The sequence below is a fragment of the Falco naumanni genome, chromosome 15 (assembly GCF_017639655.2).
Source record: "Falco naumanni isolate bFalNau1 chromosome 15, bFalNau1.pat, whole genome shotgun sequence".
NCBI classification, from domain to species: Eukaryota; Metazoa; Chordata; class Aves; order Falconiformes; family Falconidae; genus Falco; species Falco naumanni.
This window is the reverse complement of record NC_054068.1, coordinates 3816324-3843357: the sequence shown is the minus strand read 5'-3', so window position 1 is coordinate 3843357 and position 27034 is coordinate 3816324. Positions and strand designations below refer to the sequence as shown.

The 27034-nt window shown below is 46.7% G+C and overlaps 1 protein-coding gene across 4 annotated transcripts; it reads left to right on the top strand.

Moving 5' to 3' along the window:
* The first annotated feature begins 344 nt into the window (after positions 1–344).
* Positions 345–25507, top strand: LOC121097923 (hepatocyte nuclear factor 4-beta-like). Of its 4 annotated transcripts, none has more exons than XM_040615356.1 (11): positions 345–630; positions 6601–6672; positions 7018–7189; positions 9052–9146; positions 16775–16881; positions 17968–18123; positions 18696–18783; positions 19609–19761; positions 21460–21696; positions 22345–22458; positions 23706–25507. In XM_040615356.1, exons 1-11 carry the CDS (start codon positions 441–443, stop codon positions 23768–23770), a joined length of 1449 nt encoding a protein of 482 aa, XP_040471290.1. In that variant the 5' UTR covers positions 345–440; the 3' UTR covers positions 23771–25507. The 4 variants fall into 4 exon arrangements, with proteins under 4 accessions (XP_040471290.1, XP_040471289.1, XP_040471291.1 ...); XM_040615355.1 differs by having other exon boundaries at positions 23494–25507; XM_040615357.1 differs by having other exon boundaries at positions 346–555; positions 23494–25507.
* The last annotated feature ends 1527 nt before the right edge of the window (positions 25508–27034 follow it).

Sequence of the window (27034 nt, the reverse complement as noted above, 5' to 3'; positions counted from 1 at the left end):
GGCATCGTTTGGTCTTTTCTGAAGAGCTAGGTGACATCGGGGTGGGTGTCATTTGGTGAGACCACCGCTTCGCCCTGGCGGGGTGGCGCATGTGCGCGCACGCCTCTTGGCAACCCTTCTCAAAATGTTTGTGTAGGAGCAGCCATAAAGCAGGCTGTATCGACCCAAGGATACGACCCGAGTCGTTTGAGTCTAGGCCTTATCTACATCACATTATCAGGACCGAGAGAGCAGAGATGCACCCCGGGAAGGGAGGGGACTGGGTGCCGGGAGGGCACAGCTTCGTCCCCTCTCTGCCGGCGCGGGGAGGGGACAGCGGCGCAGCTGGGTAATGATTTGTCATTGCCAGGGCTGGGGTGTCTCTCTTTGCCGAGGAAACCTTGGCCGTGATTGACAGCAGGGCTGTTTTTTGCCGCTTCCCTTGCTGTTGAAAAGTAATAATGAAGCTTTGTCAGTCCATCATGGACATGGATATGCCAGATTACGTCGATTCCTTGGACTCCTCTTATACCATGCTGGAATTTGACAACCTTCGGGTGCTCCCCAGTAACACCGGTGAGATTTCTGTTCGTTTCCTCTTGATTTACCTCCGCCACCTTTGTTCTGAAGCTGAACACCTAGGAAAGGCAGGTAGGAGATGTGGGGCAAAGGGTGGCAGGGGTAATATTTAAGCGGCTGACCTGTCAACATCTGTTGCATCTGCAGTTACGTTGGGGCTGCAACGGGACCCCTGCTCGTGCCAGTGCTGTTTTCATTTACTCTTTTCCTCGGTGGGCTGAGCGTCGCATCCTGAAGAGCTCACAACCTGTAGCAAGTGTTGGTAGAGCTCTTTGTGGCCCACCATGGGTTTGTCCCCCTGTATGACTTATGAGAGGATTTATTATTAATATTCCTTCCATAAAATGCGTGTTTCATTCCCATATATGATGTAAATTCATATTTAATCCTTGGGGAAAAAAATGCTGCCTGAAATAGCATTTGTCTATTGCTCGGACAATACACCAAGTGTCCAATCTAACTTGCTCCAGGTACTTGGATTGAGAAGGAATATCCAGATTATTACTTGCCTTAGATTTTTTTTCTGGCTACCAAGATGGTCTAAAAGCCTTTACAGCACACAAAGAACTTGGCGAGGCGTGAGTGTTTATAGGCAAAGGCTTCCACTTTGCTCACAGAAATAAAGCGTATCACCTGGTTCTTAGGGTTTGGGTAGTCAAAAGTACTCTGACGTAAAGCGAACGCTGCTCTGTGAAATTAACTGTTCACTGTGTGAGAAATTAAGGACGTTTTAGACACATAGCATAAAACCGATCGTGTAACTAGAGGAGATGCCAACGTTAGCAATGCCTTCGGAGAGTTTTGGCAGCATTTAATGTAATTTGTTAAGAAGCTTAGTGAAATTAAGATGGGATTTTCAGGGTCTCATGTTTGCTCATTAGCTGTCTCCTCAAAAGAAATCAGAATTTCAGTTAGGGCTATCGTCTACAATATAAAACGATTACACTTATTATTGTGGAACATGGAGGGATGTCAGGAGACAAAGTTAAAAGGCCCTAGTAAATTAGAATTTAAAGCTGACTTCAGGAAAACTCTGTCTGTCCCCAAGTAAAGGACTTTCAATATATTTTATTTTTTTGCCAGCTCCAGATAGACTGGATCTTATTTCTTATTCTTGCAGAAAGGTTTCCATCTGCCATCCTCCTCCAGAAATGTTATTTAACACAGATGTTTCTCAATGTCACTTGCTGCTGAATAACAAGATTTTTTATTTTTTATTTTTTTTTACTTTTTAGAGTGGTACAAACTTCCTCAAAATTCAATATAATTTTGCAATTTAACTACCAAAACCTGTTTGGGGCTCCCTGTTGTTTCATGCAGTGGAACTGACAGGTTGAGTTTTTTTCTGAAGTCTAGCTAGATCAGTATTGTGTTATTTGACTAGCTGTTAATGAGTAACCGGTTCTCTCGGGAACTAGCTGTTTTGAAATTAACTTGTTTGTCTTGGGTAAGTGTCCTCTTCTACAGTTTGTAAAAATATCTTCAAAAAAGACCTGAAACGTCCATACGTGGATCTATATTGCTAACCAACTGAGTTCAGTTCCCATAGGTATCTCAAAATAACAGTTCACACAGATCCTCTGTAGTTTCAGAAATTCTTTAAAAATTGTTAAAATCAAGGCATAATCTCATTTTAGGTATTTTAAAAAATATAATGGATTGTTTTAAGCCATATCTTTCCCATTATGCAAGATTATTTCACCTCCTAAATGTAATGGCAGTTCTGCCTTCTATAAACAGGAACAGGAAGGGGAGCTATATTTATTTTAATGGATTCAGGACTGTTTCTTAGAATCTGAACAATTTTAGAAGTGAAAATCAGAATACTTTTAAACAAGGTCATGCATTCTTGAAAGCAACTGTCTCCTCCTTTGGAATATTATTTCATCAAGATTTTGGGCTGGTTAACGATGCGAAGCGCTGCCGGTGCTAAGCTTTCTGTTCCAGGAAGCTGCTACCGTTTCGAGATTTGCCTAGATACATATTTTGACTTTCCAACCCTAAGGAGCCCATAATTTTCTGAATATTTTGAAACTAATTCAAAATAAGGAATATAATCTATTATGGGAGCGGAGAAGGAGTATAAACAATTGCCTGTTTTAAACAGGAAGAACAGCAAAAGGAAATGAACAAAAATCGATATTAATCCTGCTTTCCTTCGTAAAACACGTGTTGTAACTGCAGGAATTTTCCCATTCTGTACAAACTTGTTTCCTTTACCTTGGCTGGCATTACAAGCCATGTTCTCACTCGGGTTTTATGTGCTGTTAATACCGATTTCCTCGCGCTCTTGTCAGAGTTGTCATTTTGCTTAAAATATGGAGCATTATTGAAAGACTGCACTAGTTCTTTAGCCGGGTGTCAGCGAACGCTTTCTCCCACGGTGGTGGCTCCTTCTCCTGCCTCAGCACTCAAATGCCACACTGATCCCTGGGGCTCTGGCTGCCGAAACGCCTTTCCCAGCCCCGCTGCAGTCCAACCCAACGCAACCGTCACCAGACCCTCGGGGGGGTTGGCAGGGCCTGACCATCCCTCCAGCTGCACCCGTGCTGGCGAGGAGCTGCGGCCTCTTCGTCATTGCTACTGTAGGATTTGGGAACGTGAAATCAAAACGATGTTTTAGATCTCAGAACCTCCCCCTCTATTTGCTAAAAGCTGAGGTAGAAAGTGGCTGACCTGCACATGGCCAGGGCTCCAGGGCTAGCCCCCACCCAGCCCTACGCCTGTACGCACAGGTTTCACCATTCTGGCTTTGGCCACCAAGTTTGACCGTGTGTGCGTGCCCTAAACCCCTGTTTATGATCTCTCTACAGTCTAGCACAGCACATGTAATTAAGGGATTTGTTAGCTGTAAATCGTGTGTGCTGAGACCGGCTTGGATTTCTGGGTAGGTAAAAGCAAAAGCCATTCCAGAAAGTATTGCAAGGTAATTCTCCTACACAATGTGCATCTGGAGGAGGTGTAGCCAGGAACATAACTGAAAAGAAAAGCAGCAAAGGGGTCTGCAGTGGTCACATCTGGTGCAGAGCTCCACCTCTGAGTGGAAGCCAGATACCGTTCCCCAGCAGCAGCCTCGCTGAGACCATCCTCACTGTAACTTCTTATCACTGTAAAATTTGGCATCTTCATTTTGGCCTGGTTAGGTAATACCTTACATATGGAGGCAGTAAGTAACGAAAATTTCTATGCATTTGGTTGACCCCAAAGCTGGTGAAGCCACGGCGATACTTTCACCAGTGCTAGGCAGGCTGCTGCACGCTGCTGATCTATAACTCACAAAAGATGGTTGAAACTTCAGATTTTTCTGCCAGTGCACGTCTGGGATGGTTCCAGTGAGGGGCCTGGCCAGAGCTATGGGTCTTCAGCTCAGCCTGGGACCCACACAAGGTCAAGATGAGTTATGGTGTCTTCTTGGAGAACATAGTCAGCTGCACCTCTCCAGGAGAAATTTCAGAGGCACCATGGCACAGCTCGGGAACTGTTCTGTTACACCACAGTGATGAGTGTCTGTAACAATACATGTCCCTGAGCATCTCTCTCCGGGGAGGTGAGGACAGACGTGAGCTTGTGCCAGCTGGGCTCTGACCACATCCACCCTAGCAGCCCTCCAGCACATCTCAGTGCGGTGCTGAGCTCCAGGTGGCAACCCCTCTAGAGAGGCACAACGTGTTGAGTGAAGCTCTCAGCCTCGTCCACAGGCAGGCGACTGTCCTGGCAGGGATCCTGGAGTTCCTCAGCCTTTCCTAGCAATGATTATTCTAGGGAAAACCCAGATATTTCCCCAAATACTGGGTGGGTTTGAAAGCCACATCGAAACAGTCTTCTGATGCACATGATATCGTTTGTGCCTTTGCTCTTCTCTGAGCTAATTCTCATCTGGAACTCATCATTACTTGGTGACAGCCAGGATTTTGTAATTAAAATTTATCATCATAATTAACGTGTATACTGGCTTAGGGTTCCTTTTTTGTTGTTATTATTATTTCTGTTCACATTCAACCAAGCTGAAAAGGACATGTGGCCACCTAACAGCTCTTAGCTTCGTACCTGCCCTAACGCAGAGCCACCTAACTCAGCCGTAGCCCATGGGCTTGTCTGTGTTTTCATGGGTACAAGTGAGGCACAATTTGGTTTGCTGATTACATGGGCCATCACATGCTCAGTGCTGATGGTCCTTCCTCCAGTAATGCTTGGTTTAAGGCCAGATTATTAATTTCTTCCTTATACCAGAAAGCAGCTCCTCCTATGTCCTATTCACATAAGGGAAAAAAGTTTCCTCTGGTGAGTAAAAGTTTTCCAGCATCAGGAACATTTTGCAATCTGGACCCAGTTGAAGGATGCTGGGTTTGCTGGAGACCCAGACTGTATGACCTTGGCTTGATTCCTCTGAAGTCAGTAAAGAAAGTGTGAGTGGAGCAAAGAGAAAATTGGCCTTTTTATCTTTTTGTTGTGTAGTTTTTTAAATAGAATCCAGCACAATCAGTGCGTTTGTTTATGGTCATATGTTCCTTCAGAAAAATAGATGGAGCAACAGATGCATGAATGTTTAGCAGTACGGTTACTCTCAAAGGAATATTCTAGTACGGTTTGTTTAATACTGAGTTATCAAGCAAAATGAAATGAAGCAGCATTGTGAAAAACCGAAAAATCAATGTAAACTGCCATTAAGCCCCTCTGATGCAGACAATGTTCCCAAAGGAGCCAAGTGCCACTTACTGACAGATGTCAGAGCTGGGAGCATCTTACATGGATTTTGGGAACAGGTAAATCTCAATTCCTGTCATTATGACCTAAGAATGATTTTGATGTTGTCATTCTTCCTTGTTGTGTTGCTCCTGTCTTGCTACAACCTATTTATTTATTCATCCATATGTTAGAAATCGCGATATATATCAAAAGGGTCTTTTGAGGGAATGAAAGGAAGTCTGACCTTTGCATTTGTGAAGCCTTAGCTAAAAATGTCTTAGTCTTAGCTAAAAAGCTTTCCAGTTCTTGAAAAACTAAAGCTTTATTGGCCTTTTTTTATTTGGCTTTCGATTACAATTTTCATTGCATAGTAAATATTTTCACTATAAATTTTTGATGTGTATTCATACGCAAAAATAGCCTGCTCTCTCCCTCCCCCTGTATATATGCGTGTTGTGTGTTGATTACCCAAAGCTATTTTTATGCATTATGTGTAGAAAACTTTCTCTAGTCTGCCTGGATGAGAGGCCAATTCCTCCCCTTTGAGTAACTTTCTCTAGGATTTGCCCTCGCTCAATGCAGCAGCAGCCGAGCCGTGGCCATCCCACCCGTCCCTTTGGCGAGGCAGGAGCTGTCTCGTCCCGGGGACTTTGCCGGGGTCGCTCAAGCACGAGGTCACTCCCTGGGGTGAAGAACACGCTCCCGGAGGGGTGGTCAATTCAATTCACGACACCGTCCTGCAGTCAGTGCCCAGGTCAGGACAGACTCCACAAACATTCCTCCTCTCGGCAAGATGTAAACACCGTCATCTGCGTCTTCTCAAGTGTCTTTTTTTTTTTTTTTTTTTTTTTTCCCCTCTTTTTTTCCCCAAGCTGTGCCTCAAATTAGGAGGATTAAGAGGGCAGCGAGTCTGGTGGTTAAGGCCGAGGGAGAAGTTTAAAGGGGAGTTTTCAGCAGTGTATACACACAGCCCAGGCCGGGCAGGGGCAGAGCTATTCCTGCCCCAAATGAGCGGGTGCAAACAGAGGACATGACAGAGGGCATTCATATGACCTAATTTTAGGTCCCTAATTTAGAAGGTTGATCTTCCTGCACCCCTCTATTGCTTTCCAGTGGAAAGCAATGGGTATTCAGAGGGCAGTTCAGAGCAGGAGCCAGACGCAGAAGAACTAAAGTGACCCCTGTGGGAGCTGCTGTCTCTGTCTTCCCCGCAGAGGAGCTCTCAAGAGCAGCCTTTTCTCTCCAGCACCTCTGCCCCGGGCAGGCACTTCATCCTTGCTGCCTCTGCTGTCTCTTCTCTGCTTCCCATTCATTAAAGTTAATGTTGTTCTTTCCATTGTCTTCTGTGGGCACCAGCTTTGAACCATGTTCTCCAGGTGTCTGAGGAGGTGGCTCCCCATCCCTCAGAAGCACGTATCTCACATCCAGGTAAGGTTTCCCTGCATCTGCCAGAAGAAGTAGTGGTAATTGTTAAATTCTCATGAGCATGTTGGGTTACACAGCTTGAAATCTCTCTGTTCCCTGAAGCAAAGCAGAACACCAACACCAGCAGCCGAGCAACCGAGTTACTCTCGGTTGGTGTTGGGAGAAGCACCAGAATCAGTCTGGAGGCTTTACCAACAACATAAACCGTGTGTACACATGTACACATGTTGGGGGGGGGGGGGCGGGGGCTGGCTCAGCACATGCTTCACTTGGAAAAAGCAGCTGGCTGTCAGCTGATGCTGGTTTCCATCACAGAGGGGTCTAACGGTCCCTGTTCTCTGCCCTCAGATGCCATCGCAGCCGAATCAGCAAACACCAACCTGCTCACCAATGGCATCAGTTCCCTGTGCTCCATCTGCGGGGACCGGGCGACCGGCAAACACTACGGGGCATCCAGCTGCGACGGCTGCAAAGGCTTCTTCAGGAGGAGTGTCCGCAAGAACCATGTCTATTCCTGCAGGTACCTGCTCTTTCTGCAATAGATACATACAATTTATTGATGCTGTAAATAATTTGGGGTGGAGATCAGGTGGTACCACAAGGCCTCTATCCCAAATGCCAAGTTACCATGCTGGGAATGCTAATGGGAATATTGCCATTTAGTTTATGGCTGGAGGATGGGGAGCCAAGGAGTAAAATAAGTCCTATTTCATCTTGGACCCTGACATCTTTTGTGGCACTGAGCAATCCCTTTGGTGAGCTCACCAGCACTGCTTTCCCCATGCTGCAAATCAAGGGAAACTTACAGACCTGAGGTTTAACTGGCGTGTGTAACGTGTAAGTACAGATAGCGGGTGCAGAGTGACACCAAGACCTTATCACAGCCCAACAAGGGAAAGCCGACGTGGCAAAGGATGAAAGCTCCAGAGATTTCTTCTCCAACACAGTCTTTCTTGATTTTCCTGGTAAAAAGCAACAGGCATCCAAGAGCCTGTCATCTCCAAAGCCTCCACCCCCACAGTACATTAAACTAAGTACGCTGACATACAGTTGATGATTTTACAATCATCCTGAGAGCTGAGTATGGACCAGAGATGATTCACATCCACTTTGGCACACAGGTATACATTTGAGAGAAGTTTTTACCAGGAGGAGGCTATAAATTATAAAGCAGCTATCTTGGTTGACCTCAGAACAATGAAGTTTATTTTAGAACAGGAGGAAGGGGAGAAAATCCCCTGAATACACTCAAGCCCTTCATCTCTAGTTAAAACTGGAAGTTTTCTTTCTGTTCCAGAGCTCTTCCTCCTTTAAAAGCATTTCAAGTTTTTTAGAACGTGAGGCGCCCTCTCTTTCAAAATGCTCCTGGGGTCCTTATCACTCCAGGAGGCACCAGCCATGAAAGAAACTGGGGGTGACAGCAGTGCCCACCCCAGGAACTGTGGAATCCCAGCAGGAGGCAGCGACATCTACTACTGGTTTCTTTGCAATTTCAGCTGTCGGTCTCCTGGGAATGGAGTTGTTGCCCCTCCCCAGGAATCCATGAATCTCTGTGATATTTGGCAGCTCAGGGAAGGTCTGCAGCACCGAAGCCAAGCGAATGGCAAATGCTCGCTTGTCTGCAAATCCTTATTTGGTGAGCCGCGCTGTGCTTAGCCCAGCTCAAGTTCTGCTGTTTATCACAGACGTGAATTCCTTGGGAAGCCTTTAGGCCTTTCTACCTTTGGCTTTTTACTAGTCTGGGAAAGTGTCTCAGCTTTTACAGCTTGATGATGGTTCAGGAGCAGCCCACATTGTCTTCTCTCTGCGTGGCAGATTCTTCTTCCATCACTTCACGCAACATGGCAAGGGCTGCCAAGGCTACGTTGGCCACCCCTTGAACAGCACATAGACTCCGAAATCCCCCACTGAAATGAACAGGAATTAGGAGGCCACATGCCTCAAAACTAGGCTGCAGACACAAAAGCGCTTGTGGTCCATAATGTAAATATTCTATACAAAGCAGGACAGTGCCAGCAAGTGGGGTTAAACAAGCCTAGACACCAAACACCTAATAACTGTCTGAAAGCTGGAGATGAGGTTCGTACACCAGCACAACTCGAGTCACAGCCGTGCTTTCACAGCCAAAACCATCGCAGTCCTCCAGGGTGGGTGGTCTGAAATCGCCACGCTCCCAGCTGGCAGGAGCAGCAGTGGGGATGGTGAGGAACTGGGCCAAGCCAACGCTGATTCAAGCCATTTCTTGCAAACCTTTGGCTCTTCTCTAAGTTCACTCAGTGCACAGCTCGGTGGGGTTTGGGACTCTATATGGAGCTGCTCGGGGTGAGTGGGTTGCAGATGCCAGGCTGGTTGCTCCATCTTTTATTTCCCATCCCCTCCCAGGTTCAGCCGACAGTGTGTGATAGACAAAGACAAGAGGAACCAGTGCAGGTACTGCAGGCTGAAGAAGTGCTTCAGAGCTGGCATGAAGAAAGAAGGTAGGTGCAAAGGGACATTTCAGAACTGCCTGCTCATGCCTCTGGCACCACTACTGCAGAGCACAGCGGAGAGCAGTGGCAGCACTGGCCTGGAAAGATGATGTTCATGTGTCACAGGGAGATATTCCTTGTTGTTGCCCCTGAACCCCCTGTTTCCCACCTTATCAGATGACAGTTTCAGCGAGAGCCTGTGACAGTATTCACCCGTCCTGGGCAGCTGGTCTCTCTGGGATATTTTTATACTGGGAGAGGGATGGGCTTCCTCAGGGTTCATTTGGCCTCTAAGTGCTTCACAACAGCAGTTCCCTTGCTGCATACCTGCTAGTGCAACTCCTAACCGCGGCCGTGACCGTCTCAGTGAGGACCTGCCATCCTCCATCCCAAAAAAGCCCACAGCTGGGTGCTGCAGGGTAGTGCTTGGTGGTTGACCTGGCTGGTGCTCATGTAGCTGGGTGCAGCCCTTCGGGCGAGGTAGAGCCTGAACGTGGCGCCTTACGGTGCCAGAGCTGCTCCAGGCAGCGTTCCCAGAGGCAGCTGGCTCCTGTGTCCCCAGAGCTGGGACCTGAGTCAGACCCTTCGGCAGTGCTGCCCTCGTGGTGGCTGTAGCACAGCTATAGAGCCACTGTCAGCACTGATGCTGGAGGGTCAATCCAGTGTCGGCTGGTGCCTCTTGGTGCACTGCGCGTTGGCTGTGGTAAGGGGGAGGTGGAGTGCTGTGGAGCGGTTGGGCACCAGGGAGCATCGCAAGGCGTCCTCCCGATCCGACGCACTGAAGGACATACTAAGTGTTACGGTGCCTAACGCGAAGCAAGAGAAAACCCACTTCTGTTAACCCGTGCCTTACCCCCCTACCACCAGCTTCCCTGGGCAAGTCTGAGACCTACGGTAGCATTTCTGATCTCTGCTCATTCAGTGTTTGCGTAGTGGGAGAGCGTAGGTGATACTACTTTATTTACTCCAAGCTTTCTGGGCAGAGGCTGCGTGTGTACACTGAGTGCTTAGTAAAGTGGGGGCCCAGCCCACAGCAGATGGTACATCCCTGATGTGCAGGTAGTTGGCTGATGGTTTCAATGCTCTTCATGCTTCATTTGTGCCGATTTCCAGCCCACTGACACCTAAAGGATGAGGGAGCTGGAAAAGAACTTGAGAGTTTCTTTCCACACCGCTGAGTTAAACACCCCCTACCCAAGGGGTGAAATCATGGTCCCACTGAAACCAAGGGGAAATTTGTCACCGATTTCTGGTAATTCGTAAGGTTTCACCGGTGATGAAGAAACCTCTCCCACCTTCTGACCATATGTTTTCCTGGAGAACAAGGGTGTCTTGAAATTTAGCATAAATCACAGATGTAGCAAAAATGCCTGCCAGTTTAATTTAGGAGAAATGTAGTAAATATAGCAGATGGTGTGTGTGTGTGTGTGTGTGTGTGTGTGCGGAAATAGCCCTCAAACTGATGAAAGCCAACCTGAAGCCAGCCTGGTCAGTTGTAGATGAGGATAAAGCCAACTGCCAAAGCAGCAAGCTTGGAAAGGCTGAAATCTGGTTATCAGCTCCATTCTTTGAGCTGAAGCATGATTTTTATTGGTTTTATGGTAAAAGTTATAAAACCTTGGCTCATGCTGTCATTATTGATTGCAGCTCGATGGCAGATGACTCAGGTTCCACACAGTCACATTCTTTGAAACTCTTTTATGAGTGCACAGTCAGGTTGTGTGCTCACAAACCGCTCGTGTGTTTGGTAAGGAAGGGTTTAAAGCATCTTGAGCAACTGCTTTGCAGAAATTAGCTTAGCTGACCAGAGTTATATCCAAGGCATGTGTGCAGGACTGTGAAAGAAATTTTCTTGCACAATTGTGTGCACAAAAAGAACGTAGCTATTTGCTTTAGGGTGGTTCTAGATTAATATTAAACAGTATTGTGAAGTATTAGGGGAAAAGAGAGGACATGTCTTGGAACAGAGCAGTATTAGGAGGATACAACGTTTGTACAAAATCTTTTGGTGGCACGTGCCAATTTCTGTCGGGAGATCACAGCTGTGACACCCACGCTCGCCGTGTCCCCTCGTCCCAGCCCTGGCACGCAGGAGTTTGACACGCTGTCTCTGGCACACCACTTCTCAGCCAGCCCGTGTAATAGCAATCAGACTTTCCAGGGTGTGGTAACAGCATTGTTTATTCACAGCCGAGGGGAAGAAACTGGGAACGATCCTTTTCCCAGCCTGCCTGTGACAATGCACCTGGGGGGGGTGGGGGGTGTAGCAGGGTTGTGTCACCCTCGATGGTCCCCTCTGCCACCGCCCCACTGACCCACTGCTGACAGGCAGTGTGTGCAGCCTTGGAGAACTTGCTGTTCCCCAGCAAAACTAACCGATAAACCGGAATTTTAGATCTAGTGTGATTTTTTTTTTTTCCTTCCCCCCCCCCCTGCCCCAATCTTCCTGTGTTGTAAGACATAATATGGCACATTTGGATCTTTATTTTTCTTTCCGTTTTTCAATTGTTTCTTCGGAAACAATTCTCATGGATAAGAAATTGTGAGGAGCTGTGTTATCTAGCCTTGTAGAAGGGAAATGTCTGTCTGAAGAAAAAGCCACATGATGCAAAAACCCGGGTTAGCTTTAAAAAGACTGTCTATAGTAAGTGCAGGGCGAGGGTCTCAGCACGGGCTGGTCCTGGGAGCACAAGGGGTTTGGGGCAGCTGGGAAGAGGTTGTTGAGAAAAGCATCAGCGGGGTCCTTTAGATTGTCTTGTTTTACACTCTGAATTGGATCCTGCTTTCGGAAAGGACCAGGACTGTCCCACACATGAGCCCTGTGCTTCCAGGCTTGTGCATTGAGGTGGGATCCAGGTTCCATTGATGCCAGTGAGAGCAAGAAAGGGCCAAAACTCGAGTCTTGTGGAAAGTCCAGTCCCCAGATTTCCTAGAAATTAGCTCATTCAGAAACACTCCTATCCCAATTACATTTTTGGTATCAATAATTCATTTTAACTACAAGCAAGCAATCAGCAAAGTTGGGGTAAGGGGAGAGGAAAAGTCTTGCTTGAATGCAAACCTCTTATTGTCCTCTGAAACACCACTATAATCAGGTTTTGAGATCTGTACCAGAGGTTCATGCTTTTATTCTTGTTTTGTGGTTGAGGCTGGGACTGTACCACTGGGTGGTTTGATGCTTTTCTGACTCTTTGCTCCGATTTTCTGCCTTTGCACCGGAGAAGGTTCGATTTCTGTTGTTTAGCACAACGTTACCAGACAGGTTTTTGGTCACTATAGCATCGGTGGATGTGTGCACCAGGTACTTAAACGCCCAAAGAAAACAGCAGGATACTATTTTTAGCATCTTACTGAGATCATATTTAACCTTGAATAAATTAGCAGGGTGTGATTTTTTTCAAGTGAACCAGGTCATCTGCTCACATGGAGTTGAGTGTCTGAAAACCTGGAAGCCTTTTGAAATGCCAGCACTGCACTGTCAGGATTCAGTGTGCTGGTGGAAAAAAGAGGGGTTAATATTTAACCTCTCATTCCCTTTAAAGTAATTTATGAATGTACAGGAACTCCCTTAGTTTTATGCAGAACTAAAAAGAATTATTGTATCGCTTACTGCCACAACACAGTGGGAAGATTTGAGGCTATTTTTTATTTATTTTTGTTAAACTGGGCAGGTTTATAGGACAGTTTTATTAGTGTTTCACAGGACCTCTACTTTGTTTCGTACCTTTTCTTTGCACATCTCTTCTGCTAGCTTTCAGAAGTCTGGGACTGCAGCTTATTGCAAAGATTATGGAAAAGATAAAGGTTCTTCCCCACTTTGCAATAGTCAGTGAAGCCAGAAGCCTGTGAAAGGATTAAATGTGCGTGCACCATTGGGATTTATTTGCAAATAAAATACACCACACCTACAGTACCAGAGGTAGCTCGGGGAAAAAAAATATTTGCGCATGTAAGTTAATCAGGGAGCAGAAGGAGTAAATCGGTGAAGACACAAACACTGTGACCGCTGGGGATTGCCAGCACCTCCCTCCTCCTGCTCTCTCCTTGTGCCATTTATTAACACATTTCTAACTCCATTGGCATTGAATGAAGATGTTTGTATGGAGTAATAATGGGAACGGTAATTCCCATGTAGGCAGGCCTTTAACCTCTGCAGTTACTGTGGAAAGTTACTGGTTTGCTCCTGTCCCCTTGCAGTCAGTGCCTGTGCCTGTATTTGTTGGACTCCCTGGAGATTCCTCACCACCGGCTCTGTACCTATGTGGCAAGGCAGCAAGGACAAAATGTTTGGGAAACACGGGTTTGTTGCAATCCCACAAACACACCGCTGTTTGCTCAAGAGCCCCCGTGCGTGCTCCGCAGCCTGCCCGGCTGCCGGCATCCTTGATGTGCTCACGGCGAAAGGGCCCAAGCTTGCGCCAAATAACAACCCCCCTCTGTCGGCTCCTCTGCGTCAGATGGAGAATATGTTTGTTTTCACATCTGCTTCCCGCAGCCAGGACACGCCGTAGCCATGGACAATTCCCTGGAGGGGGACACGGGTACATCTAGCCCTCTTGCCCCTTTCCCCAAGAGAAAGCCCAGATCGGGACCGTGCTGTCCCTGGCTGGCAGCATCGTGGGGACTCGCTCCCACTGATGTCCCCTCCCGTGGGGCTGCAGTGGCCCTTCATGGTGTTTATTGGCTTCAGGAATTGGAACACTGTGCAGAGGACAGGATTAGAGGGGGTGGGGGGGGGGGTGGGGGAAAGGCAGCAAAGCTTTTGCCAGGCTCGTACTGGACATAGTAGTCCCTGGGAGGCACTGGGATCCAGCACTGGGATTTTAGTCCTTCCTGCAAGTTTGCTGAGTTTTATTTCCTGCTAAGCCAAGATTACACCTGAGCCAGAGCACCCAGCGCACACCCCTCCAGCACTCCCGATGCCTCACCACGAGTGACCTATCCCTTCCCTTTTACAAGCACAATAAATATAGCAATATAATTACCCCACAGTAATAGATTAATTTTGTGGCAGGTAAAAAATTAACTGCCTTTTGTATCTAATTCCATCACATCTTGGGTACTTTCAGCGATAACACCCAAATCACCTTGAGAAGGTTGGTCTGTACCATCCTCTTGCGCTTGAAGATTGAGCTTATCGGAGCGTGAGGGAAGCACTGAAATATGGCCCATAAAAGGGCCCTGGAGAAAAACAGGCTGAGGCTTCATAAAGGAGTCTGCCTGGGTTTGTAGGACTTAGGTAAAATCAGATGTGTAACTCGGCTGGGAAAGCAAAATTTGTATCTTTTAAGTGGAGAAAAAAGGCCCCATCCCCCCTAGGGAGCGATATCGGGGAGCATCTGGTATGAAACCAGGCGTAGAAGGTTGGGTGGGGGATCTCCAAGGATGTAATTCGGGCTGGCTTGTTCTACTCGGTGCTGGATGCTGCTGCTCCTCTTTCTGGTGTACCAAAAAGAGCCATGATGGATTAATCTGTTTTGAAGATTAATTATAGATTATGGCTTCTATAACCACCTCCAGACTGGTGGGGATCCCCAGTGAAACAGCCTCTTCCATCACCCTGCCACGTGTAGGGTGAAGTACGCTGCTGTCTAAGGTAGGTGAGCAGAGCCTCCCGAGGGCTGTGGTTGTTTTTTCTCTAAACAGGTGTCTAATTGCCTGTACGCAGTATCCACAGCCTAGGAAGGCTTCAGCGACACGTATGTGTGCTGCATCTTTTACAAATCGATGTACCCATCCAGCCACTTGCCGGCAAGGTTGGCTCCGAGTCGCAAAATGGTTTTGGTGGCTGAACCCCAGCAGCCCCCCAAGCACACCCAGCTCAGTGGGGAGCAGGTCCCAGCTGACAGCCAGGCTGAGCCCCAAACCCTGGAAAATAAATACTGTGCTCCTGCCGATAACGGGGGATATTGATTTTTGTCACTGTTGCTTGTTCTCTGCCCTTTCACTTTGTTGGCCTCTCATCAGAGGCTGGCTAAGAAATTGATCGGTGGTTGGACGTGAGCCGGCAAACACCCACCTTCCCACCCCACGTGCGGAGCGGTGCCCACCTCTCCTCCTTTGCAGGAATTCAGGGAAACGTGCCCCGTGCAGAGAGTGATGCTTGCTCTAAAGCAAGGCCCAGCAGCCAGGTAAAGTCTCAAAAGAGTGATGGTGAAACAATTTTGCTGACTCTGCAAAAGAACGGTTACTGGAAAGATCTTCCCCAGTGGCCACTTTTGAGACAGAACTATGCTGTTTCACATCCAAGCGGTTGAAATGAAAAGGAGCCGGGAATTGCTGTATGAAGGAGGAGGGATATGTTGCATTATCACCATGTGCTGCATCTTCCCACCCCCCCCATGCTTTAAGGACCTGACAATGGCCTTTCCAAGCAGATGTGGGAGCTGCCGGCAGAACGCTGCCTCTACGGTTGGGCTCCTTCCTCCAGCCCCACGTGGGCTTGTTTGCTGCTGGATGGAGGCAAAAGGGCTTGGGGGAGAAACTGACACTGCAAACAAGGTTGGACTAAGTCTAAATTCTGCTTTTTTCCTCCGCTGTTATTTTACTTGGTGGCTGCAGTGGAGGCGAGTCACTTCTTGGAGCTCGTGTTGCAAAAATAAGCTGCCAAAGTGCAGTAAATCCCTTATGTTCAACTTGCAGGGTTGACGGAGCATGAGGCTAGGTGTGGCTTGTGCTCCAGGGAAAAGGATGGTTTGAAAGGTGGAACGGGACTCAAGAATTCAGTGGTTGGCTGTTTTTTTTTTTAATTCACCATGGCATGGCCATAGCTTTCTGTTTGCAAAAACACCAGGGCTGATCCTTGCTTTGCTGTGGTCACGATAGTACATCCAAGGTGAGCTGTATCACTGTCATTAACAGCTCAGGAGGCTCAGAGCTGATTTGCAGCAGGGATCTGCAGGGTGCCAGCAGAGCTGGAGACAAACCTGGCATGGTGCGTTCCCCCAGCTGTGTGCCGGCATTGCTGCCAGGGTTACAGGCTCCTTGGGACCTGCAGTGTGACGGGCAAGGCTGAGGGAAGGGGTTTTAATTGGGAATCGGCAAATTTAAGCTTCCTTTCTTTGGAGCCTTAATGAGGTGACTGTTCCTGCTCCCCATGAGAGGTGGTGATGTCCCCTGGGGGACCACCAGCTGCGATGCCTCAGGGGCAGGGGACGCTTCAAGGCTGCTTTGAGGTGGGATCAGAGGATGGCTTTGCCAGTGCTGCCATAAGGTGAGACACAACCCCACGAACATCCTGCTGTACCGGGAGCTCAGGAGTGGTCCTCAGCACAGACATGGCAAAAAGGGTACCGGAGGCCAGGACTCCAGCAGCGTGGGTGCACTGCCAAGTGTAAAGGGTTGACACCAAATCCCCTGAGCTGCTTCAAACCCACTAGGACCAGCTAATGTACCACCGAGGCTGCTCTGACAGACCTATCTCCCTCTGTTGCTCCTGTGCTCCGTCTTCTTCCTCTCTGTTGGCCTTTTCCCTTTCCCCGGGGCCTGTTTCACCTTATTCCAGCACCCAGCCAGAGTGGAGGGTCTTGCAGGCTCTGAAGCCCCATCCACTCTTGTTTGGGGACCACAAGTAACAGCAGCCATCGGCTGTGTGGGAAGGGTCTTGCTAACAGAGCTACTGCTTGCTCTCCTTTCAGCCGTGCAGAATGAGCGTGACAGGATCAGCATTCGCAGGAGCAGCTACGAGGACAACGGCTCGCTCTCCATCAACGTGCTCACTCAGGCCGAGGCCATGGCGCAGCAGGTATGAAGTGCGGGGAGAGCCCTCCAGCAAGTACCCGTCCTTCAGCTGTTCCACATGGGCTTGTGAGCCCACTAAACCAACCAGGGCTGGACCTTCTTCTGCCCTTGGACGGCTTTTGCACAAAGCCACAGAGAAGAAAATGCATTAGAGGTGTCCAAAAGCAGAAAGCAAAGCCCCTCAGTGCATTATCAAGATGACAAGTCCCGCAAGGAGTAGATGCAGCCTTTGGGGTGGAAGGTGTAAAGCCACAATTCCACGGGCTGAGGGCTGTTGCAGACCCCAGGTCCCCTCTGCCTGCAGCCTAAATTTTCACTGCACCCCTAAAAACTCATTGCCTTTCACACAGAATTTTATCCCTCCTTGCTGCATACTCTGTGCTGCTCAGAACATAATGTTCCTGTCACGGTCAATTATATCTTTTCTTGCAAATTCTTTTACCAAGAATTTTAGGAGAGAGGAATAGAGCTAATACAATTGCTGGGCTTCAACAAACGCTGATTGTTTTCTTATTTCATGTTCCACAATGAATTTCACCCTGTGCATCCTTTAAATTCTTGTGCAAATATCCGTTCTTCACTGAAACATACGGTCCAGCTGTTGCATATTACATGCAGCAATGCATCCACTTCCTTTCCAAAAAATACGAAGTTTTAACCCTCTCTGCCCCCCCCCGCAGCTCTTCAGAGATTGAAATGGGTGTTTCGTGCCCCAGCCAGCACCCTGGGGGAGAAGGGCTGGGTGCGTGAGTGAGTGATGGGAAGCTGAGACCCGGTGCTGCTGGCTACTGCTAAACCAGGAATATCGCCCAGATTTTGCTCGGAGCCAGCCTGGGGAAGGAGGCGGAGGAGGGAGGGGTGTCTGTTGGGGCTGAGCACCACCTCGTGGAGGCTCCACCGTGGGCTGCACATCGCACGGTATGCACTGCTGAGCAAATAAGCGTGCAACCACAACAGCAAATGCCTTATCAGTGCCCCGGTGAGGTTAATGCCCGTGAAGGCTCCCCATGTTATCAAGGAATTGTTGCTATGGAGGATGACAAAGCAGCGCTGGTCTGGTCCCAGTGTAACCGGCTTGTTTCTCTTTCAGTATTCATCACTGAGCCCCGTGCACAGCGCAGACATTGCTATGAAGAAGGTTGCAACCATCAATGATGTGTGTGAATCCATGAAACAGCAGCTTCTGGTGCTGGTTGAATGGGCAAAATACATCCCAGCGTTTTGTGAGCTCCCACTTGATGACCAGGTAAAATGCAACCACCTTCCCTGCAAACCCACCGCTTTCAGTAAGAATTCCCAGCCGTACCTTTCAAAAGGAAAGCCTGACATTAACATACAGATCATCCTATGCAAAGCAATACACCATCAAGAGAGGAAGAATAATTAAAGGACAAGGGGTCATTTAAAAAGAAGTCAAGTAGTCAAAGTCCTAAAAAATATTATAGAGTTGTTTACTCCAGTCTGCACAAGGACCCAGTCAAAAAAATACTGGGTTTCCCTTTATTGGTACCCGATAGTTGAATATAAAAGCTATTTATTTCCTAAGAACTCAAATTACTCAAGCCCCTCTTTGCTTTTTCAATTGAAAACGTGTTTATTATTTTAAATAAAAATAAACTTTTTATTTAGCTTGCCATGAACGTAGCACTTTGGAGAAGTGAAGATACACTAACAAATTCTAGCTTTTAATAGTACTTCAGCTGTAGATCTGACATATTTAAGCAAACACCAAATTTGGCTTGATCTAAACAGCAGCTCAGTGTCCTGTTCTGTGCTTTTCCGACATAATACGATTTCTTTCCTCTGTGCCATCTCCAGGTTGCCTTGCTCAGAGCCCACGCAGGGGAACACCTGCTCCTCGGGGTGGCCAAGCGCTCCATACCATACACCGATTTTCTGTTATTAGGTAAAGTAGGGAAATACCTTCCTGCTTTTATAGCTCGTGCACTCGAGTCGTTGCCAAGTATCCTGCCTGCCTGAAACCCTCCCTGCGCTCCTGGGCATGGTCTGCACGTCTGGCTCGAAGCTAAGTGCAGGAGGAGGTCTCCGAAGTGTAAAAAGGAACAGACACATTCACGGGGACTTTCACAACTGTTCCCTTACTGCTTTGAAATTGTGGCTGAGAAAACACCCAGCGTTCAAATACCACCTCAAACTGCATTGTCTTGGGTTTGTAACTGAAATTTCCAGGACACAGGCAATGAGGTATTTGGGTATTGGTGCTTAAAAACTTAGCAGAAAGCTCTATTAAAAATTACAGTGCAAATAGGTATTTCCTTTTCCTGTAGCTCTCTGCCCCCAAGAACACAGGCGTGATTATTCTTGGAAAAATGAGAATACTGACCTTGAAAGCCACACCTTAAAGAAAAGAGGGAGGGAGAACTTTGTTTAAAAAAAAAAAACCAAAACAAAAAAAAAAACCACCAAAAATAGAGATACAGCACCACCGGCAAACAGATGGTAGGTATAACAGGGGGGAAACCAGAGCAGAACGTGGAGCAGGCTTTGTGTATGGTGTGGGTGATCGACATGTGCAAATGAGTTAATTAAGGACCAAAGAATGAAATCCACGGCTTGTTTCTCAGTCATGAGTCTGGGTATGAAATCTGGAAATCTGCTACACGTGGGCACTGGGAATATCTGGCAGCATGCCTGGGGGTAACTTCTGGATGAGACCCTGTCCACAGAGCTGGAGCGAAACTCTGACGGGGTATTTCTCTTGTCTCACCAGGAAACGACTTCATCATCCCCATGCACTGCCCAGAACTGGAAATTGCTCGTGTGGCCACCAGAATCTTGGACGAGTTGGTGAAGCCCTTGCGGGACATCCAGATCGATGACAATGAGTACGCTTGCCTTAAAGCCATCATCTTCTTTGATCCAGGTAAGCTTCCTTCCTGATTGCTAAACACGGGGCTTGTAAAGGAGTTGAGGGCTCTCCAACAACCAGGAAAACCCCTTGGCAGCAGCTCTACCTTCCACCCTGTCTCTGCTGTAACGAGCAATACCTCGCAGTGCAGCAAGGGCATGTTGGAAGTGACCTATTACCGAACACTTCACTATTTACCGAGTATTAACTCCAGCCAGACCCATGTGCAAGACTCTGCAGACCCTAGAGGAGTTTTGCCGCTTCTGTAGCTTGGCTTCGGGAAAGCCCATCAGTCTGAGACGGAGATGACAATTAAGGATGTATATGCCTATACTGAATTATGCACAAGTGAAGTGAGTCAACCAAGCAGTGGTGTGGAGCATCCATCAGGGTTCAGAAAGCAGCATTAAAACCCACAGAGAGCAGGGCTGTTAGAGAACCAGAAATGCTGGGGACGCCCGTTAATGGATCCTGCTGGCAGCCAGCGCCGACCGAGGGCAGGGCTGAGCCACACGGGACCAGGAACAGGGAAACACACAGTGGCAAACAAAAACTTGTTTTGAACCTTTGCCGTGTTCTCATTCCACAAACACGGGGGTTTCTGTCTCAGCCCAGGTTCCCCCCAAGCACGCCTCTTCCACGCACGTACAGCAGGCACACAGCACCCCAGTCCCTTTGGGGTGCACGGCCCTGCAGCTTGGAGAGGAGATGGGAGAACAATCCTAGCTCCAGCAAAATCCCCTTCAGTCTTTGGAATTTATGAGCATAGCGAAATTAGAGTATCTTCCCTTACTTATTTTTTGCTGTGTTTGATCATTTGAAATCAGGACACGGGAGTTTTATAAACATCATGAACTTTGGCTCACAAGGAGCCTGCTGTAAACCCAAGTAAGGGTGCTGTCACCAAACTGAGTTTGACAAATGACCTTCTTGGTGGGTCAGTATCTCAGTAAGGCTTTAGATCATTCTGACAGGTGCTGTGATTTCATCTAACAGGAAGACATGTGAAGCTCTACAGAAGTGAAATCTGTTCATGTTAACAAGCAGGCATGGCTATAGAGTTACATGCTGACATACAATAATTGGTTAACCACTTTATCTAATCCCTTGGCATGATGATGGCTAAAATGTGGTGCTTGTGGATTCTTTGTAGACATTGAAAAGAGTGGTCTGGTAAGCCAGAGATCTGGGGTTTAGACAGCAGAAGAGGCAGGAGCAGAAAGCTGCAAAACCTGGCACTTCGCCCTACCCAGGGTGCACGTTTACTTGCTTAAGCAAAGCTGGACCAGTGGTCAAAGACAGGACACCCAGGCAAGACTCTGATGCGGCAGCGGGTGTCGTTACAACATACAGGCACTAAACCTGCACGGAGTTAGTGGCAGTAGTTGGGACTCAAAGTATTCAGCAAAAAATTCCAGGCTGTTTCCTTGGGAGGATAAATATGGTTCAGCTTCTAAATCCTCTTCACTAGTGGCAGTAGCCACTAAAGTTTCTGTTTCCCCTCAAATTCCCCTTACTGTTTCCCTGTTCCATGTGAGATATGAAGTAGCAGCAGCCCCATCCTAATCTGTCAGATAAACTTGGAGACTCTGACAGATAATTGTCAGAGGATCACTGGCATCTCGTTCTTTTCCCTCTGCAGAGCCTGACTGACAGGGTAATGTTTCTTGGTTGCACAGGCTAGCAATTAACTTCATCTTTTTCCTTTCCAAGACTGCAAAGGCCTCAGCGAGCCCGGGAAGGTGAAGAACATGCGCTTCCAGGTCCAAGTCAACCTAGAAGACTACATCAACGATCGCCAGTACGACTCCCGAGGCCGGTTCAGCGACATCCTTCTCCTGCTGCCCCCGCTGCAGAGCATCACCTGGCAGATGATCGAGCAGGTCCAGTTCGTGAAGCTCTTTGGTGTGGCCAGGATCGATAGCTTGCTGCAGGAGATGCTGCTGGGAGGTACAAACCCCACTGAGAAAGGACAGCAAAGTTATTTTATTTCAAAAGTCTAAATGTCTGGGCTTACATCCTTCTCTGGAGGATGTATGGTAGAGGGAACATGGTCTCGGGAGGAGCAAAGTGAAGGCTCAGGTTGAACTGTAGCTTGAACATGGGTCCTTCTCACACCCGTCCAAAGCCCAAGCCATTTCTTTCCAGCCCATCTCCCCAAATCTGACCCAGGGTCAGTTTTATAGAAATGGGTACACTCTGTGGTACTTCACACCGCTGAGGCACTTGACTTTTAGGCACCCTACCAAACTGATGCGGTTTGCAAGAAGACAACACATTTTTTTGTTAGCAATATGCAGAAGTTGTAACTTTATGGGAAACCCCGATGAGAGCAGTAACTGGGACACCCACAGACAGATGAACAGTGGGTGGATATTAGCTGAAACCCAGACACACCGGGAGGTTGTCCCTAGACAGTGGGAAGGCTGAGAGCAAAGAGGACAGCCAGAGCAGGAAGGCAGCAAAGGCGAGCCAGACCATTAACCCCCACCCACAGAGGTCTTCCATGTTCTCTGAAAAAAAGTGATCTGGCCCAGAGCATCTGGCTTCTTGGTAACTATGTAGAGAATGATGTCTTTTCCCACTTCCGCTTCCCAGGAACCACCATTGATCTCCAGTACCAGTCAGGACCACCCAACCTCAACCTGGAACCGCTGCCAGGACACGTCCTCCCAAGCAACATGAGCTCTGTGATTCACACCGCTCCAGACCGTAAGTGTCCATTTTTATGCTATTAGTGTCAGCATAATGAAGAGACTAGCTAGGAGAAGCAGTTATAAAAAAACCCCTTCAAGCTCTTTTTCTTAAGTTTAAGCACTACACTTGATTCAGAGTTCATAGCCCCCCTTGCTGGCTCCTTTACATGCTTCCAAAGAGAAGCTGAGATTTGCACAATAGCATGATCCAGCGGGATTCTGAGATGCTACTAAATAACACAAGTTGTTTTTTTTTAAAAAAAAAAAAAGCAAGCAAGCAAGATCAGTGACAGTGTGTTTCTATGAACGTGGACAGCACTGGGAAATACCACAAAGCAGCACACAGTTATTAGTGGCAAAAGTTTCCCTACGTAAAGTCTTGGTTGCTGTCAGAACACAATACGACCTGAATACAAGACTGTCTCCAACCGCTCTGGGCAGTGCTGCTAGGCAATGGCTAGTAGTTAAGGCATTTATCCACTGTAGTAGTAAATGGACCATGCTATTAAAAAAAAAAAAAAAAAAAAAAGAGAACATAAGCTGCAATTTAACAACTGCTGCCATGTAATCACAGTGTTGCGCATATGCAGTCTCATTCTGCCAGCTACAATCACACACCTCTTGTAGCACATTTTGCTGTTTCTCAGCCATGTAAATCTTGGCATCATATATTTTAGCTTGCTTTGATTTTTTTTTTAAGCCACCTTACAGCAGGGGAGACTAGAGAGATGCCGTGTTCTGAAAAGGAAGTATAGTGGCCAGCAGGCTGAGCTCTCCTCTGAGGAGAGGAAGGACTGAAAAGCCGTTGGGGCCATGTGGTGCAAAATTCCGAGCAGAGTTGGTGCCTGCCTGCCAGCGCGCCCCGTGCCTCACCGCACACCAGGACGGAAGCCTGTGCCAGCACGTGCCTGAGTTTGGGCTGAATCCCCCTGCCCCATCCCCCAGGCTCCTGCTCCTTGGTTCATGGGCTGGTTTGCTGATTTTATTTGGGCACTGCTCTATCAAACAGCATCCAAGCCCAGGTTAATTCTGTTTCTTTTCTCTCCCACAGCATCTCCTGAAACATCCCTTCCATCTCCTTCTACGAGCACAGGCAGTGAAGACTATAAACTAGGTTCTAGCGCAGGACCCAACGCCGTAGTGCAGCTCTTACCTCAGACAGTGATACCCAAGCAGGAGGTTTTATAGGGAGAGATAGAAGGAGAAGCTGGGAGCAATGTGGAAACCATGCTGAAAGTGAAAACGGGCCCTTTCTCTTTGCAGAGGCAAAGCACAGCAACCCCCTGCCTGTAGCTGGATCTGTCAGGCACACTCTTTCCCGTCCGTGAGACAAGCACCAGGCACCAGGCTGCAGCAGGAGCCTCACCACGGGTCTTCCCACCACCGCCACCCTCATTTCATGGCATTGGGGTTAATGCTCTTCTCAGTAGGACCGAGACCGTAAGCTCTTTGGAGCGGGGATATCACATTGCATTTGTTATCGCCTAGCTTGGTGCGATCACAACCCTTTAAAAGCCTTCGGCCGCTATCTTCATAAAACCAAACGTCTTAGCTCCTGGTAATCGCTAATGAGTACAGTGTGTCTTGAATTGTCAGTATGAAAAGGTCTATTCCCATTAAAAATTTCATTACACTCCCATTTCTCCTGCTGCATATCAAGAATAGCTTCAAAACCCATTAGCAGGCCAACGCTTTCTTATTCCACACAAATGTCTCATTCCACACGGACCAGTTAACATTTAATGCTGATCAGTTATTATTTGTGGTCAGCAATGCCAACATTTTGTTATTTTTCCATAGTTTCCAGTATATCTACAGTCCAGCTGTGAATTGTTTGATGCACCCTCTACTTTGTGTGCACATCTAAGGTAGCTCCAAGACGGCACCAAGGATCTCTGCATCAAACCCTGGCTGCCTGGTAAAGCCCACCCCACTGGCAGCAAGCTCGAGAAGCCATTGACTTACCAAATCACTGCTTTCCATCTTCTGCAAACTTTTACTGCAAACATATTTGGAAGAAGCAACAGCCATAACAAAAATGCCAAAAAAACTTTTTCCCAGCACACAGACAGAATTTTGCTGTAGTTTTCACTCTCTTTGTAATAGCTGCAAACTAAACTTCAAAGCTCTAAATTAGCCAAAAAAGGCTAATTTATATACAGGTCTCCTATGAGACATTTATTATAAAAGATGTATTTAAAACATAAGGTGCTTCTGCACTTAATGAAATATATAATCAGCAGTAGGTGACCAATTATTAACCATGTTACAGCTACTTAAATATGCCCAACAGATGACTATACAACCTCACATGTTCCTAAATCGTGGTCATTGTGTTACAGTGTTTCTTTTGAATTAATTGGACTTTCATTAGACAGCAGATTACTGGACTTTTGCTCAGCTGTACAGAAGTCCAACAACCTCCATCAGGCAGCTCTTGGGGGACCAGGAGCAGCTGTTCCCAACAGTAGGACACGATGGAGAATTTTAAGTTCTGCAACACTGGACAAATCTGTCAACCAACGCGCATCTGCGCTGATGGCAGAAGAGGTGCTGGTGCCCAGCTATGGCTTTGCGAAGGTTATTTCACTAATGCTCGCGGAGCACTTTGAGAACCTCAGCTGGACAACACTGCAGAATGCAATCTTACTGACTGAAAGAAGCTGGGAAGAGCATACGAACTTTCAGCAAAAGCAGAATACTGTGCATTTCATTCCTTGGGGAGGTATTTCAGAGTTGCCATTCTACAGCACAAAAGAGATCTGAAAACCGTTGAAGACGGGGTTGAATTCCACCTAGGATCACTGTTTTATTTTTCTACTGTCTGTGATGAATTTGATCTGACATTCTATGCTGATAACTTTGATTTGAAACAGCTATATCTGGAAACCAGGTTCCAGTGCAAGCATTCCTGCTGCATGACAGATGCAAGGTACTTAGGTAACATTGCTTCCAGTTCCTCCATCATGTAGATCACATTACTTTTCTAGAAATTAAATGTACATTTATACCTATTAATGGTAAGAAAATAAATCTATGAGGGAAATAAATTCAGTATTCTCATATTTCAGATGGACAGTTTGCCTTTTTTCTCGAATTCCAAACCAAGTTTTCAAGTTTCTCTATCAACTTCCACAATACAAATACCTTAGGATTTTCACCTTAGGGATTTTGTTTTCATAAAAAAAGAATCCCCTAGGGCTACAAAGCCCAGCTTTGAGACCAATGTAATTAATCTAAGATATTACCTGATAGAAGACAATAAAAATGTCCAGGAACAAGTAGATTTCAGATTCAGCCTCCGGTGTTCAGCTAGTCCGGTGAAGGTTAACAGCAAGAATAATTTACTGTCTCACAGGGGGCCTGTATTAAGGGGCAGAACAGAATCATAACAAAAATATCTTTCTGGCTTCCCTATGTCAAACCTCATATTGTTATGGAAACATATTGTTATGGAATGTTATGAAATTGTCTATTTTATTAGATTTCTGCTTTACTAGAATAATGATTTTGTTTACTGAAGAGGTTCAAAACCATAACCTAAAAATATTTTAGTTGCCTGGCAAGATGCCAGCACTGCTTTGTCAGAATACGAATCATGCATCTCTGACAGTAAAGTCCGTAAATTATCGATTTCCTTACCAATTATAACATTTGGATTTATTAACACTGAACCTAGGTCTTATATTAACTTTATCCTGCACTGCAATATTATAAGAAATTGCAGAAATATTCCGGAGGTGCCAATTATCACTTATTAAGAAACTAAGACTGTGATTGCTTTGATGCATGCTGGCTATTTTCCAGAACTCTATTTGGGTGCACCAAGAGCAATGTGCATTTCAGTAGCATATATGCCACTGCAACACAGTCAGGCAATACTGCAAAAACTGAATTACAGTATTTTCTCCATGAAGAAATTCAGAGCACAAGAAAAATGATATTAAAAATGTAACGAACTTACCAGTCAAGAAGCACCAATCCATATTCAACCACAAAGAACACTGTATGAATTGAACTGTTACTCTGTTCAGAGGAATAACACTTAAAAAATATAAATACAGAACTGTAATGCTGGTGCATTTCATTTTAGTGTTATTAACAGAGTCAAGAATCATTTTATAGTCCAATTTCTGTATTTCAAAACCTATTATGCCACTTTCTTTCTCCAATAGCATTGAATACATTCACATATTGACACAGAGCCAATAGAAAGAAGTGAGAACAATCACAGAAACACAACACTTCAGCATAGGATAGCTGTAAAAAAGTCTGTAAATGTATTCTCACTTGCCACTACTGCAGTCTAAGACTTCAGAAAGAGTTCATGAAACAACCTGACGTTACGACTAGAAATTAAACAAGAAAATAAAAAGGAGATAAATTAGCAGGATCCATCTGCAGAGACATCTGTTCCATTTGGAGAGTAAACAAGCTCTTCCTTAAAATATATGTAAACACAGCACAGCCTAACTGTTGTGGCACATAAATATAATCAAATCATTAACCTGCTTAAATATACAAGAAGCAGTGGCACAAAGTTCACGTTTGGAGCTATTTTCTCCATGGAAACAACAGTGTATGGGAAGTGT

Excerpts from the sequence above, each read along its gene's own strand:
- LOC121097923 (XM_040615355.1), top strand. The coding sequence starts at position 441 with ATGAAGCTTTGTCAGTCCATCATGGACATGGATATGCCAGATTACGTC. Across the intron at positions 16,882-17,967 it reads CCGAGGCCATGGCGCAGCAG|TATTCATCACTGAGCCCCGT; the intron begins GTATGAAGTGCG and ends TTTCTCTTTCAG. Across the intron at positions 22,459-23,493 it reads GATTCACACCGCTCCAGACC|CATCTCCTGAAACATCCCTT; the intron begins GTAAGTGTCCAT and ends TCTCTCCCACAG.